At 44.3% G+C, this 16061-nt stretch overlaps 1 protein-coding gene across 1 annotated transcript in view; it reads right to left on the reverse strand.

Moving 5' to 3' along the window:
* The window catches only part of LOC126273243 (venom dipeptidyl peptidase 4-like), a 327710-nt gene extending 317966 nt beyond the window's left edge, over positions 1-9744 (reverse strand). Inside the window, exons 1-2 of the mRNA XM_049976788.1 lie at positions 9508-9744; positions 1046-1169 (exon numbers count right to left, since the gene is read on the reverse strand). Coding sequence (XP_049832745.1) covers positions 1046-1169; positions 9508-9744 — 361 coding nt within the window. The remainder of the gene's footprint in view (positions 1-1045; positions 1170-9507) is intronic.
* Between the last annotated feature and the right edge of the window lie 6317 nt (positions 9745-16061).

The following is a 16061-nucleotide window of genomic DNA, read 5'->3' on the forward strand; positions in this document are numbered from 1 at the left end:
TGCCTTGGGCATGAATGTGTGTGATGTCCTTAAGTTAGTTAGGTTTAACTAGTTCTACGTTATAGGGGACTAATGACCTCAGAAGTTGAGTCCTATAGTGCTCAGAGCCAAAGAAGTAAACAGGCAAAAGGCTTGAAGCAATGTAGCGTGGCATGAGGGCACCAATTGATAGTGTTGACAGTGCAATAACCGATTCCATCCGTCTAGCCATTCAACTTTAGCTCGTTTCTCGGATACATAGTTAAGTTTTATATCACAGTACTCGCCGTAGTCGGCTTTTGAAGAGATGTCGAATGCTGTTGAAAAGTATATCGTTTCTCTTCAAGAACCACACTTGCTTCAGTATTTTAGTTGATACAAGAATCAAAACGGTTAAACATGCAACAAAATTGCGGAGTTACTACTTACTATTATTTGACGAAAACCTTGTTGTGACATCAAGAACTGTTCAAGGAGTAAAATGGGTGCTACTTCTCACGAGACACACCTTGTATACGTCGAAATGAGAAGTGCTATTATGGAAGCAAGATTATTCTAGTGTCTGTTGGTTCCCTCTAGAAGACTGGAATGTCCATGTCGTCAGTACAGAGCGACTGCTGCATTGTGAGCGTGATCCCACAGCGGTGCATTCCCAGTACATGGCGACTCAAAGTTTGCAGGTTTCCACTCTATTACTAAACATCAATGACTTCTGCAGTCAGTGCATCACTGACGTAAAATGATCTAGAATTTCCAGCGGCGCCCAAGTGGCTAAAATGCCACAAGCTTTCGACCAACTGCTTCTTGTCCTTTGTCAAGTGAAGTGTCATTCCACTTGATAACAGCCACTGAGTGCCTGGTCTAAAGCTAGCAGTATTTTATCAGCTTGAGGTGGCTGGAAGCCCGAGGACATTTCATACAGTGTTAATGCCGCAGTCTTGCATCGTACCTACATCAGCTCGTCAACATTACTCATATTTTCACACTAATTTCACCCTTTTTTTTACAGACACAACATTGGTGCAATAATGAAAAGATTTTATCAGAAATCCCAAATTGTACTCACCTCTTGCCCAATCGATCTTCATTGATTGTGATGGAGATTCGCTGGATGTTATTTCTTCCAGGGTCCACGGCTGCCGTTGCAGAGAAGCAGCCATCGCGCTTTGCAGCAGCACCACGCAAACAGCCTGTAGAATGAGGAACATAAAAATCCAGGCTCATATTCTAAACAGAGCTGCTCACTTAAACATCACGTGCTACTGAGTGTTCAAATGTAAATGGCTCTAAGCACTATGGGATTTAACATCTGAGGTCATCAATCCCCTAGAATAAGAAATACTTCAACCTAACTAACCTAAGGACATCATACACATCCATGACCGAGGCAGGACCCGAACCTACGACCGCAGCAGCAGTGCGGTTTCGGACAGAAACGGCAAGAATTGCTCGGCTACAGCGGCCGGCGCGATTGAATGTGTTCAGTATCTTTTCTTCGAAACTTTCTCAGAACACACCAGTACAACTGCAGTCATTGTAGGCAACACCTATACAACTGCAGTCATTGTAGGGAAGACCTATCTCACGAAATGTTGTTTTTTAGTAAATGAGAAAAAGATCCATTCATACTTTGAGTTTGACCTCCAAAAGAAACACGTCTTGCCTAGTAATCGCTAAATCATCTTCGTTCACAATTACATTTCACCTACAAACCTGCTCCGTACTGAATTCAGAATGAATTTTTTTTAAAAATTTGTGCAAGAAGGAAATTCGATGAAGCGTAGTAGTAGCTGTTTTTTCTTTGTATAGTAAGTACTCACATAGATGCTAAACAGGCTAGCTGCGTCGTTATACGAAGAACTGATGAAAGATTTCTTAAATTTTTGTAACTGCCTGCCTTCCAAGAGAATTTACATAAAGATCCCATTAGCAAAAATGTAGCGTTAGTTAATTCCCTGTATTTAAATTGCTGTTAATATTACATTTATTACAGTGATGTCATTAAACTGGAACTACTACACTGAGTTTACAGATTAAAAAAATATTCATTGCGATCAGTAATTAGTCAACAAAACTGAAACTTGAATTTGTTTTGCCATAGTGACAATAATAACAAAAGTTTTGTTCATCAGAGTTAACAACAGGGGGGTCTTGCTGGCATAGTTTTTCTCAATAGTTGCTTTCACTATCACCCATAGAGTAGTAGTATGTATGGACCCAGTGTAGCGTACTGCACATGTGGCACCATCGAACCGAAGTAGGCACTAGACGCTGGTGTGACAGATTTATTTTCATTTTGAGTTAAGACATAAGCGTTAATATTCCACGTACTTACTCTGTTTTAACATATTTATTTTTTGTAACATATGAAATGCCTCCCACAGATGCAAATCGAAATTCATTAAAAGAGGAAAAGTTACTTATCAGCAGTAGCCACAACTAAGATGTATTTATAGTAATGATACTGATAAAAAGCGCTAAAGTTATGCTCCGGTCAAAACGTAACACAGCCCCTGGTTACGACTGTGTCACCTACCGCCACCTCAAAGAATGCCCCTTCTCCTACCTAACAATCTTTGATGATTTCTACAACGCCATCCTCTCCACCAGCTTCCACCCCTACCTGTGGAAGACTTGCCACATTCTCTTATTCCTCGAACACAACAAATCCCTTCCGTTGCCTCTTCCTATCGTCCCATCTGCCTCACCTCAGTCTTCAGTGTCTTAGAATCCATCACCACCTTAATCAACATCACCTCCTTCCCCTTACCCAGTGTGGCTTCTAACCCTCCTTCTCCGCGAAATTCCAACTCCTTAACCTCGTCCACCTTCTCTCCCTCCAACTTAACTCCTATCGCTCCGCCATTTTTGTTTCCCTCGACCTCCAAAATGCTTACGACCACGTATGGCATGCCGGTCTCCTCTTTAAACTCCAAACCTGCCTATCAATTTTGTCCGTCCAGTCGCCTTCTTCCTATCTATGTCACGCTCCACAATACCAACTCCCATATCTTTCATCCCGCCACTGGCATCCCCCAAGACTCCATTCTCTCCCCTCTCCTTTATCTCCTGCCCACTGCCGATATACCAAAGCCACCCCCACCTGTGCACCTCCTTCAATATGCTGATGATACCGCCTTCCTGGATCTCTACCCTACTATTTAACGGTCCCAACGCACTCTCCAAACCCACCTTGAGCAATTCACCACTTGGTGTAACAAGTGGTTCCTTCATATCAACCCTCCAATCATCATTGGGCGCACCACCCACTCCTTCCCTCTCCATGATTTCTACCTAACCATTTATTGTCGTCTCATCCAGCATTGACAGGAATGGGGGAAAGAAATACAATAGAAGCAGAATGGGTAGCTTTGAGGGATGAAATAGTGAAGGCAGCAGAGGATCAAATAGGTAAAAAGACAAGGGCAAGTAGAAACCCTTCGGTAACAGAAGAAATACTGAATTTAATTGACGAAAGGAGAAAATATAAAAATGCAGTAAACAAAGCAGACAAAAAGGAATACAAACGTCTCAAAAGTGAGATCGACAGGAAGTGCAAAATGGCTAAGCAGCGATGGCTAGACGACAAATGTAAGGATTTAGAGGCTTATCTCACTAGGGGTAACATAAGTACTGCCTAAAGGAAAATTAGAGACTTTTGGAGAAAATAGAACCACTTGCATGGATATCAAGAGCTTTGATGGAAACCCAGTTCTAAGCAAAGAAGGGAAAGCAGAAAGGTGGAAGGAGTATATAGAGGGTCTATACAAGGGCGATGTACTTAAAGACAATATTATGGCAACGGAAGAGGATGTAGATGAAGATGAAAAGGGAGACATGATACTGCGTGAAGAGTTTGACAGAGCACTGAAAGACATGAGTTGAAACAAGGCCCCCAGAGTAGACAATATTCCATTAGAAGTACTTACAGCCTTGGGAGAGCCAGTCCTGACAAAACTCTACCATCTGGTGAGCAAGATGTATGAGACAGGCGAAATACCCTGAGACTTCAGGAAGAATATAATAATTCCAATCCCAAAGAAAGCAGGTGTCGGCAGATGTGAAAATTACCGACCTATCAGTTTAATAAGTCACAGCTGCAAAATACTAACGCGAATTCTTTACAGACGAATGGAAAAACTGATAGAAGCCGACCTCGGGGAAGACCAGTTTGGATTCCGCAGAAATGTTGGAACACGTGACGCAATACTGACCCTATGACTTATCTTATAAAATAGATTAAGGAGAGACAAATCTACATTTCTAGCATTTGTAGACTTAGAGAAAGCTTTTGACAATGTTGACTGGAATACTCTCTTTTAAATTCTGGAGGTGGCAGGGGTAAAATGCGGTGATTCAGGTGATGCTGAGGAAATTAGATTATGAAATGAGACACATAAAGTAATAAATGAGTTTTGCTATTTGGGGACCAAAATAACTGATGATGGTCGAGGTAGAGAGGATATAAAATACAAAATGTAGAATGGCAATGGCAAGGAAAGCGTTTCTGAAGAAGAGAAATTTGTTAACATCGAGTATAGATTTAAGCGTCAGGAAGTCGTTTCTGAAAGTATTTGTATGGAGTGTAGCCATGTATGGAAGTGAAATGTGGACGATAACTAGTTTGGAGAAGAAGAGAATAGAAGCTTTCTAAATGTAGCGCTACAGAAGGTTGTTGAAGATTAGATGGGTAGATCACATAACTAATGAGGAGATATTGAATAGAATTGGAGAGAAGAGAAATTTGTGGCATAACTTCACTAGAAGAAGGGATCGGTTGGTAGGACGTGTTCTGAGGCATCAAGGGATCACCAATTTAGTATTGTAGGGCAGCGTGGAGGGTAAAAATCGAAGTGGGAGACCAAGAGATGAATACACTAAGCAGATTCAGAAGGATGTAGGCTGCAGTAGGTACTGGGAGATGAAGCAGCTTTCACAGGATAGAGTAGCATGGAGAGCTGCGTCAAACCAGTCTCAGGACTGAATACCACAACAACAACAACAACAACAACAACATACAGCTCACCCTAACCCTGAGATACCTTGGCCTCACCTTTGACAGTCACCTCACCTGTACCGCTCATCTCTTGACATTCCAGCAGAAAGCCCATTCCCAAATCCACCTCCTGAAACTGCTGTCCGACCTGTCATGGGGATTGCATCCTTCCACCATCCTCCACACCTACAAGTCCATCTGTCCTATCCTCTGTTATGCCAGCATTGCCTGGATCTCCGCCCCTTCCACTTTTATAAGGCACTCCAAATCCTAGAACGCCACACCGTCCACCTTGCCTTCTGTATCCACCTTCTGTCCGCCACTTGACTCCTTTATGAGCTGATCCCCTTCCCCCACCTCCTCCTTTTCTTCTAACATGCCCGGTATGCTTTACATTGTCCAGAGGCTTGATCCCCCACCCTCTGGTGTCCTCCTTCCTCTCCACCCCTCCCCCCTTTTGCCACACCTCTACTGCTATATCCATCCCTCTCTCCACCTCCACAATCTCCTTCATAAGGGCAATTTTCAGCACCTCCCCCTCCCAGATGATGAACATCACAGTGACATCAACGCTTCCTACCAACTGTAGCCTGGTGTTGTTCCCGTCCCCTCCCCAGAACCCACCCTTTCCTTTCCTCCCCTCTGCCACGGCAGTTTTTCCTCCTCCCCACCCTAGTCTCTGCACGCCCTCCTCAGCTGTTCCCTCTCCCGTCCTTCCCTCCCAGGCCTCTTTCAGTGCTTCCTGACCCATCCCCTCTAACACCACCCATCCCTCTCTTTATTCCCTTCTCCCCTGTACCCGTACCACCGGCAGATCCTCTGTTTGTTTCTCGTGGTCAGTGTGCCACATCAGTGTTGTATTCAGTGCTGTTTTACAGTGACGTCAAGTGCTGTGATTTTAATCATGTACTGGACTTATACATAGTGTTGCTGTCCGTGATCGTTCTGTGCTACGCCACCCATTACAACTTTTATGCTCCAGCCATACTTCGCTTTATGTTCTTTTAATCGTCACAGTGTGTACACTTTTTTAGATTTTTATCTCCATTTTCCCTGTCACACCCTTTTGCATGCTATCTTCCATTGTTCCCCCTTTTTTAAATATTTGTTTCGCCATATTTACTCGTTTATGTCGTTTTAAATGTCTCGTTGTTATGTACCGTCTCTCGGCTGAAGAGCGACGCCTAAGCTGCCAGCTCGCCCCGGGTTGGGGCATTAAAATTCAATAAAGAAAAAAAGAGAAATAAAGCACTTTGTGTCTTGATTAATATCAAGAAACAGCGTTACAAAGGCATAAAGTCGTAGGAATAATTTATGTGACTGCACTGACATATATGAGTGTTAAAAAGTAATGCCTCCGAATTTATTTATTATGTTCTCAATATGGGATGAGGTATTACATGTTACACATTACTTGGTCGATCCCTCCACTTCGCTGACGCAAGCTACAACCCTCTGCCGCTAGACGGCTCGAAATTTTAGCATGTATCATAGTGGTGTATAACCTATGACGGCGCTTGGGCAACAGCGTGCTGTAATCGAGTTTATAACTGCAGAAAACCTTCTCCAATTGGAGCGCCTAGAAGAATGAAAAATGTGTGCAGAGATGACTGTATCGACATCAGTAATTCGTGACGTTGGGTTGTTGGTGCTCTTAGTGAAGGGAACAGTGATGCTAATCTCATCGTGTGTGACAGAGCTCAGCGTGGACGATCGGATACAGCATCCGACGAGACTCATTGGAATGGGGTTCATGAACTCATCAGAGAAAATCGACGAATAACACAGATATAGCTCTCGGGCCAGTGTGGCATATCACGAGAGCGTCGACAGATCATAAATGCCGAACTGCGTTACAGAAACCTGTGTGCACGATTGGAACCTCGAATGCTCATACTTAACATCAGTCAGAGGAGGTTGGACATCGGCCAGTAATTCCTTTTGGGTTTTGAGCGTTAGGGTGATGGGTTCCTTAACAACCACGTGACAGGTGATAAAAGCTGGGTTCATCGTTTTGACCCCAGAGAAAAGAAACCATCAATGTAGTTTGGCCATAGAGGATCATCGACGCCAAAAATGTTCAAGACAAGCCATCGGTAGGAAAAGTCATGCTCCAAGTGTTCTGGGATGTTCAAGGTTTGGTGCCTTTGGGATTCATGCCTAAGGGCAGCACCATACACTGTGCAAGGTACTGCGAGACACTCAGAAAACTGAAAGCCAGACTACACACATGCGCTGCGACGTTGGCAACAATTCGACGCCTTGGGTTCACTGTCACCGACCATCCTTCCATACACTCCCAACTTGGCCCCATCCGATTTTCATCCGTTTCCAAAACTGTAAGACCTTCGAGAATTTGACTTTGATAGTGACGAAGTGGTGCTAACAGAGGTGAGATTGTGGCTCCGTCAACAATGTCAAACATTCTACACTGACGGTATCAACAAACTTATCTCTGTTTGGGAGAAATGTATTCATCGCGAGGGTGACTATGTTGAGAAATAAATAGGTAATAAAGAATAAAGATGTAAACTGTTGATAAAGTTTGTTTGATTTAACAGTCTTTAGAGCTTTCCCGTAAAAAATTCTGAAAACATTGCTTTTCAGCTCGCCCTCGTATTTACGAGACAAGTCCTAGGTAAATTCGTTAGCATGGGAGTGTACTACCCGCCAACGTATACACATTTATGGCAATGTTCACATGCAGAAAAAATTTTCTATATGAAAGTCTGAATCATTTCCTTCCTATAATTCAGTTTTCGATACTATTTTGCTTATTTTACATTGGCCATAAAGTTCCAACCACTTGGTGAATGACCAAGTGTGGTTATTATAAACGAGTCTTTCATTTCTGGAAATATTTCAGAGAATGATAACTCGCTAATTTTCTGTATTTCATAGCTGCAATTCGAGGTATTTCGGGACACTTTCAAACTGGCGCATAAAAAGCCATTTGATAATGCCAAAGCATCGTAATTGATTAAAACAGAGATTCAGCAATACGATACAGTTCAGTACAAACGTATAAAACAGTGATGGCAGTCCGTTCTTTGTTTAAAACAAAAAGAAACAGAAAAATACCAACACCTGAGCTGTGACACTTGTCGCAAAGCAGCGAAATGTCCTTACACCTATCTCATCAAACCTCTGAGGAAAGTACATTTCAGGTAACAAAATCAAACTGTTAAGATAGCTACGAGGCGTACAAAATCCACGGTATCAACAAACTGGTCTCTCTTCGGGAGAAATGTATTCATAGCCCGGGTGACTATGTTGAGAAATAAATAGGTAGAGATAAAAAATAAAGATGTAGGATTTCTGAGCAATAGGTTTTTAGTGGCTGATTCAGAAAAACGGGAAACTTTGATATTTGTGTTGGCAGCCCTGGGTGGTTATTAACGATGAGAAACTTACAGGAGCTAGTTCACGCCACCATGCAATTTGGTTGACAGGGTGCTTGGAGTGCTCTGGAACACGCTTTTTCCATCAAAGCTTCTTACAAAACCAACTGTAGTGCGGATGCTGCACGTAGGGAATTTAGCCATCACTTCAATGTGAGCTCCATGAGCACATGGAATCAACATGTGGATACATAATTTTGAGGGAACTGGTTCACGAGTAAAAAAGAAGCCTCCAGGCCTTGAAGCAGACAATGTCGAAGCTGCTCGAGCTGCTGTCATGAGAAGCCCACACTGTTCAATCCGTCGTCATGCATCGCCTTCACAGTTGCATAGTTCAAGTGTTCGGAGGATATTGATACCGGACTGACATCAATCATACAAGCTGCAGACCGCGCAGGAACGGAAGCCTAACGATCACCTACTGCGACGACAATTCTGTGAACGAAATCTTGGAACTCAAACGCCGACAATGAGTGTGCTGACAACTAGTGGATGTCGGGCGAAGTTCATTTCCATTTTAAAGGTTTCTTTAATAAAGAAAATTTTCGTTATTATGCGCTATAAAGTCACACTCAGCTCCACCAACATCCACAGCACAGCAACAAAGTTACCATGGTGTGGTATCCTGTTTCATCATATGCCATAATAGGCCTTCCTTTTACTGAGAACGAGAATGGTCTTGTGACTACAGTCAAATCGCCGTGCTCGAAACAAATGTTGAAAACAGCGCATCTTGCCACAATTTACTGACAACGCTTGGTTTCATTAAGAGGGATCAACGTCACACACGGCACGAAACAGTGGTATTCCATTGCCTTCTCTGACCTCCTAATCTGTCAGCGTGTGATTGCGTCTTGTGGATTTGTTAAGTATATCGTAGTCGACCTACTACAACAGAAGAACTGAGATCGGAGAAGCAACAGCCAAAATTACTTCTGAAATGTTAGAATCATTTACAGTTTATCTAAGAGACTGGCGGGATGTCTGCACAAAAATGGAGCTGAATTGCAGGACGTCACGTTCATTATCATACTAACAACAAAAAACGCGAAGATTGAGCGCAGCACATGAGCACATAAAGCGAAAGATTGAGTGAGAGGTGGTGACTCAGCAGATAGTGTGTTAACTTACCGCTACTGCTAGCTGGTAGATCATGCCTCTTCCCCAGGCCATGTCTTCACGATGCTTCAGCGACGGCTCCTGCTGGCACACTGCGGAAAACGAGGCGATCCTCTGAATTAAGTATTCCTCTGCCAATCGTATTAGGCTCAGATTATCTGGCGAGGCGCCCTCGCAGGGTCGCGTTATCTGGCCACTAACCCTGAACAGCCGACGCACAGTACTTCCTCGTCGCTCCACGGCAACCATGTTCCATCTTCTGCACAGAGCAGAGACGCAGAATTAACAGCTCGCTCAACATCTCAAAATCTACGAAGAGAGTTCAAAACGTAAGCTGCACATTACTATATCAGGCCAAGTAACTTTTACACTATAGGCCATTAAAATTGCTACAGACGCGAAATTTAACCGACAGGAAGACGATGCTGTGATATGCATATGAGGAAAGATTCCAACCGATTTCTCATACACAAACCGCAGTTGACCGGCGTTGTCTGGTGAAACGTCGTTGTGATGCCTCGTGTAAGGAGGAGAAATGCGTACCATCACGTTTCCGACTTTGATGAAGGTCGGATTGTAGCCTATCACGATTGAGGTTTATCGTATCGCGACATTGCTGCTCTCGTTGGTCGAGATCCAATGACTGTTAGCAGAATATGGAATCGGTGGGTTCAGGAGGGTAACACCGTGCTGGATCCCAACAGCCTCGTATCACTAGCACTCGAAATGACAGGCATCTTATCTAAACGGCTGTAACGGATCGTGCAGCCACGTCTCGATCCCTGAGTCAACACATGGGGACGTTTGCAAGACAACAACCATCTGCACGAACAGTTCGACGACGTTTGTTTGCAGCAGCAAGACTATCAGCTCGGAGACCGCGCCTGCGATGGTGTACTCAACGACGAACCTGGGTGCACGAGTTGCAAAACGTCATTTTTTCGGATGAATCCACGTTCTGTTTACCGCATCATGATGGTCGCATTCGTGTTTGGCGACATCGCGATGAACGCACATCGGAAGCGTGTATTCATGACTAGTTTCGGATCGAGACGCATTTTCAGATAATCGTAACATACTAAAAACTGGTATTTCCGAAGATGTGATAACCATGTCAAAAATGCGCAGTTACAGCGCATACAGAGAATTGCATTTCGTCCATGGTTATCTGTATGCACTACAACTGTTCGTTGCACATTTTTGACATCTCGGATATACCATTTTTCACTATGTTTGCAACTTTGGACTGGATTGTCCTTGTACTCATTCAGATATTATTGTTTCCTGCAGGGCTTGCCTTTAGGCTTGTTGTGACCCCTGAATGGTCCTGTTATCTTACCCACATGTGCGGTGTCTACGTCGACCCATAGCTTTGTATTGCCAAGATGTTCAGAGTATACTGTCCGCCTGCTTAGCTCAATGGCGCCGACACGGTAGCTCAGCGTGTTCGGTCAGTGGGTTTCTGTCACAAAAACTGAGTCAGTGGATCATCGAAGAACCTAAACGGGTGTCATCGGACGTCCGCCCCGAACAGATTCAACTAACTATATAGAACAAAAAATGAGATAAAAAAGTGGTAACGTTTGCCGTCCAATCAGCGGGCCCGGGTTCGTTTCCGGGCCGGGTTGGAGATTTCCTCCGCCCGTGGACTCGGTGTTGTGTTGTCCTCATCATGATTTCATCCTCATCACTGGCGCGTAAGTCGCCACTGTGGCGTCGACGGAAATACGACTTGCACTCGGCGGCCGAACTTCACCGGATGGGGCCTCCCGGCACATTTAATTTGTTGTCCATTCAGGAATGTCTTCACTGCTTTTGTAGACAAGAACAGAAGAAGACGTTGCGTCTTGCCGCTACTCTGTTTGATTCAATTTGGTGGACGAGCGTCTCTTACTCTCGTCCACCAATAATGAAATTGCAATCGTATATATACGTTGTTACTGTAGGACAGTGAAATGGTAGTAAAACAAGCTCCTCTCCCCAAGCTGATATACACTGGAAAGCCAGAACTAGAGGAGGAGGAAGAGGAAATTAGTGTTTACCGTCCCGTCGACAACGAGGTCATTAGAGACGGAGCGCAAGCTCGGGTGACGGAAGGATGGGGAAGGAAATCGGCCGTGCCCTTTCAAAGGAACCATCCAGGCATTTGCCTGAAGCGATTTAGGGAAATCACGGAAAACCTAAATCAGGATGGCCAGAGACGGGATTGAACCGTCGTCCTCCCAAATGCGAGTCCAGTGTGCTAACCACTGCGCCACCTCGCTCGGTGCCAGAACTAGAGCTGCACTCTACCAAAACTGCGGTTCGGTAGTGTTGGAACAATACATAAATGATGTAGTAAATGGTAGGATTGCCGGCAGCATTACCAGAATTGGGAAGGAAACATAAGTGAATGTGTAAGAGAGAAACGGGGAGACGGCCGACGACATCTCTTCGTTTGTTTGTTTGGTTGGTTGTTTTGCACATAATTAGGGCCGCATATCATTCAATGTTAGTCTCTCGTGTATTTCATATCCTTACAGAATATAAATGTTGTATCTTAGAATACGACGTACACTGTAGACAGCATTGTACCTGTACGACTATGAAAGTCCTGAACAAGGAAGAAAAAGCCATTGCCTCACTGAACATTATACAAACTTGTGGTGCACACAAAAGGCCGAATATGACCGTGGGGAAAGTATGTGTAATGAAACGGTACATCCAGTTACTACGGAGGAAGGCACGAAGAACAGAAAAGTTACCGGAATAGGTAGAATAAATGCAGAACTGATTAAATATGAAAACTTCTACAATTAATAAATGAATGTTGGATAAGTAAAATCCCAGACCCTTGGTATACAGCAGAAGTAATCTCTCTTTTCAAGAAAGGGAAACGTACTGACTGTAAAAACTATCATGGCATTGTTTGCTGCTGATGTCGGTATTATTCAAAAGAATGAAGATGGCCTCCAAAGATCAGTATACTGATTTTGAAATAAGTACAACTTTAAAATTCCTAGTAATCAAATGAAAATAATTGCATTTCGAGGAAAATATCCAGTCACATCAAAAACTGTTTTGGATAATTTAGTTTTAGAACAAGTGTCTCAAACCTCTTATTTGGGCTGCTCTGTAGTTTTGATTTTGATTCTGCTATTGAAAGTAAAATACACAAATTCCAAATTGTTTGTGGTACCATCAGCAGAACTGCAGGCCACAAAATACAAGAAGAGACCATCATGAAATTATAGAATTTCATGATGGACTCTTTTTGTACTTTATGGCCTACTCTTCTATAGATGGCACCACAGTAATGGGCGGTTCCTGTGTTAGCCTATGGAAGCGAAAGCTTGGTTATAACACAATAAAAACAAGAAAATAAAATTCAGGAGGCAGAGATGAGGTGCCTAAGAGAGACGAAGTGCTGCACTAGAAGAGGTACGAATAGAAACTAAGATATTAAAACATAATTAAATATTTTAAATCTGAATCAAAAAATTCAAAAATATCGTGAATATTGAAGACAACACGTGATGAGAATGCCAGGTCACAAATTCCCCAAAAGTTCCTGAACTACGAGCCGAACGGGAAAAGGCATATTGGAAAGCCTCTAAAGAGGTGGGAATGATTTTGGCAATAAAATCAAGATTGCTGCTATAGTAGGTTAGAAGTTTTATTGTGATGGATACATTTCGACTAGATTGCCAGCTTCAGACCATTTGCAAAAGTTACATAGTATTTTTTTAAATTTTATTATAATGCTGGTTATCGTACTTTCAGGTATACAGACTTTAGTCTTACGACCGTCTAGGCTACCATCAGTGGTCGCTGACACTTTGTACTCTATTACAACGTAACGTAGATTTAGGCCTCTTATGCTTCAAACTGCATTGTCGTTTGCTGCTGTTGTTAATCGCCCTTTCTCGTAAGTTTTGTAATTTGACGTTTATCTTCAGAATTGAAAGAATGACTCATCTGACTGTTGGGCGAAGATGCTATATGGTTATAGCTGCTATGGTGTGCTGATGTTATCAAGTTTACAGTTCATAAGCAATAAGTTGTAGTCAGAGTTCACGTCTGTCCGTGGCAATGTCTTACAGTTTAAAATCTGGTTCCGAAACCTCTGTCTTACCATTATATAAACAACCTCAACCGTCCGGTGTTTTCAGGTCTCTTCCACGTATACAACTTTCTTGCACAATTTTTAAACCAAATGTTAGCTACGATTAAGCACGCTTCGTGTGAAATTCTACCAGGCGGCTTTCTGTTTCATTACTTTCCCCCAGTCCATATTTACCGGCTATTTTTCATTTTCTTCCTTTTCCTACTATCGAATTCCAGTTCCCCAACCCAGTTAAATTTTAGTCTCCCTTAACTATCTGAATAATTTCTTTCGTCTCATCATACGTTTCTTCAGTCTCTTAATCTGCATAGCTAATTGACAGATAAACTTGTACTGTGCTTGGTGTGGCTTCGTATCTGTCCTGATTATAGTAATGCGTCCACTACGCTGTTTTTATTAGTCATCATCATTACTATTTTGTTATTCTGTATTCGTCTAACCTAAAGTCCTGTTCCTCCTCTCACCGAACTGCACTAATCCTAATTTGTCTTACATCAATCTATGCATTTCCCTTTTTAAATTTTCTAACCTACCTGCCCTATTAACGGATCTAACATTAGACGCTCTGACCCTTAGAAGGCTAGTTTCGTTTCTACTTATACGTCTGTCCTTCTGAGTAGTGCCTGCCAAAAGGTCCGAGTGTGGAACTACACTCCTGGAAATTGAAATAAAAACACCGTGAATTCATTGTCCCAGGAAGGGGAAACTTTATTGACACATTCCTGGGGTCAGATACATCACATTATCACACTGACAGAACCACAGGCACATAGACACAGGCAACAGAGCATGCACAATGTCGGCAATAGTACAGTGTATATCCACCTTTCGCAGCAATGCAGGCTGCTATTCTCCCATGGAGACGATCGTAGAGATGCTGGATGTAGTCCTGTGAAACGGCTTGCCATGCCATTTCCACCTGGCGCCTCAGTTGGACCAGCGTTCGTGCTGGACGTGCAGACCGCGTGAGACGACGCTTCATCCAGTCCCAAACATGCTCAATGGGGGACAGATCCGGAGATCTTGCTGGCCAGGGTAGTTGACTTACACCTTCTAGAGCACGTTGGGTGGCACGGGATACATGCGGACGTGCATTGTCCTGTTGGAACAGCAAGTTCCCTTGCCGATCTAGGAATGGCAGAACGATGGGTTCGATGACGGTTTGGATGTACCGTGCACTCACTATTCGGTGTCCCCTCGACGATCACCAGAGGTGTACGGCCAGTGTAGGAGATCGCTCCCCACACCATGATGCCGGGTGTTGGCCCTGTGTGCCTCGGTCGTATGCAGTCCTGATTGTGGCGCTCACCTGCACGGCGCCAAACACGCATACGACCATCATTGGCACCAAGGCAGAAGCGACTCTCATCGCTGAAGACGACACGTCTCCATTCGTCCCTCCATTCACGCCTGTCGCGCCACCACTGGAGGCGGGCTGCACGATGTTGGGGCGTGAGCGGAAGACGGCCTAACGGTGTGCGGGACCGTAGCCCAGCTTCATGGAGACGGTTGCGAATGGTCCTCGCCGATACTCCAGGAGCAACAGTGTCCCTAATTTGCTGGGAAGTGGCGGTGCGGTCCCCTACGGCACTGCGTAGGATCCTACGGTCTTGGCGTGCATCCGTGCTTCGCTGCGGTCCGGTCCCAGGTCGACGGGCACGTGCACCTTCCGCCGACCACTGGCGACAACATCGATGTACTGTGGAGACCTCACGCCCCACGTGTTGAGCAATTCGGCGGTACGTCCACCCGGCCTCCCGCATGCCCACTATACGCCCTCGCTCAAAGTCCGTCAACTGCACATACGGTTCACGTCCACGCTGTCGCGGCATGCTACCAGTGTTAAAGACTGCGATGGAGCTCCGTATGCCACGGCAAACTGGCTGACACTGACGGCGGCGGTGCACAAATGCTGCGCAGCTAGCGCCATTCGACGGCCAACACCGCGGTTCCTGCTGTGTCCGCTGTGCCGTGCGTGTGATCATTGCTTGTACAGCCCTCTCGCAGTGTCCAGAGCAAGTATGGTGGGTCTGACACACCGGTGTCAATGTGTTCTTTTTTCCGTTTCCAGGAGTGTATTTCACCCAGTAGCGCTACATGGCCTAGGGGAAAAATTATGGCTGTAGTTTCCCCTAGCTTTCAGCTGTTTGCAGTACCATCACAGCAAGGCCTTGCTGGTTGATGTTGCAAGGTCAGATCTGTTAATCATCCAGACTGTTGCTCCTGTAACTATTGGAAAGGCTGCTGCTCAACTTCAGGAGCCAGACGTTTGTGTGGCCTCTCAACAGATACATACCCCTCAGTTGTGGCTGCACCTACGGTATGGCCATCTATAGCATTGAGGCACTCTAGCCACACCATCACGGTAAGGTCCATGATTCATGGGGAGGGGAGGGGGGCAAAGAATGAAATACTGTAATAATGTGTATGAAGTTCTATGCATAAAAGTAATTCATGTCCA

The sequence above is a fragment of the Schistocerca gregaria genome, chromosome 5 (assembly GCF_023897955.1).
Source record: "Schistocerca gregaria isolate iqSchGreg1 chromosome 5, iqSchGreg1.2, whole genome shotgun sequence".
Taxonomy (NCBI): Eukaryota; Metazoa; Arthropoda; class Insecta; order Orthoptera; family Acrididae; genus Schistocerca; species Schistocerca gregaria.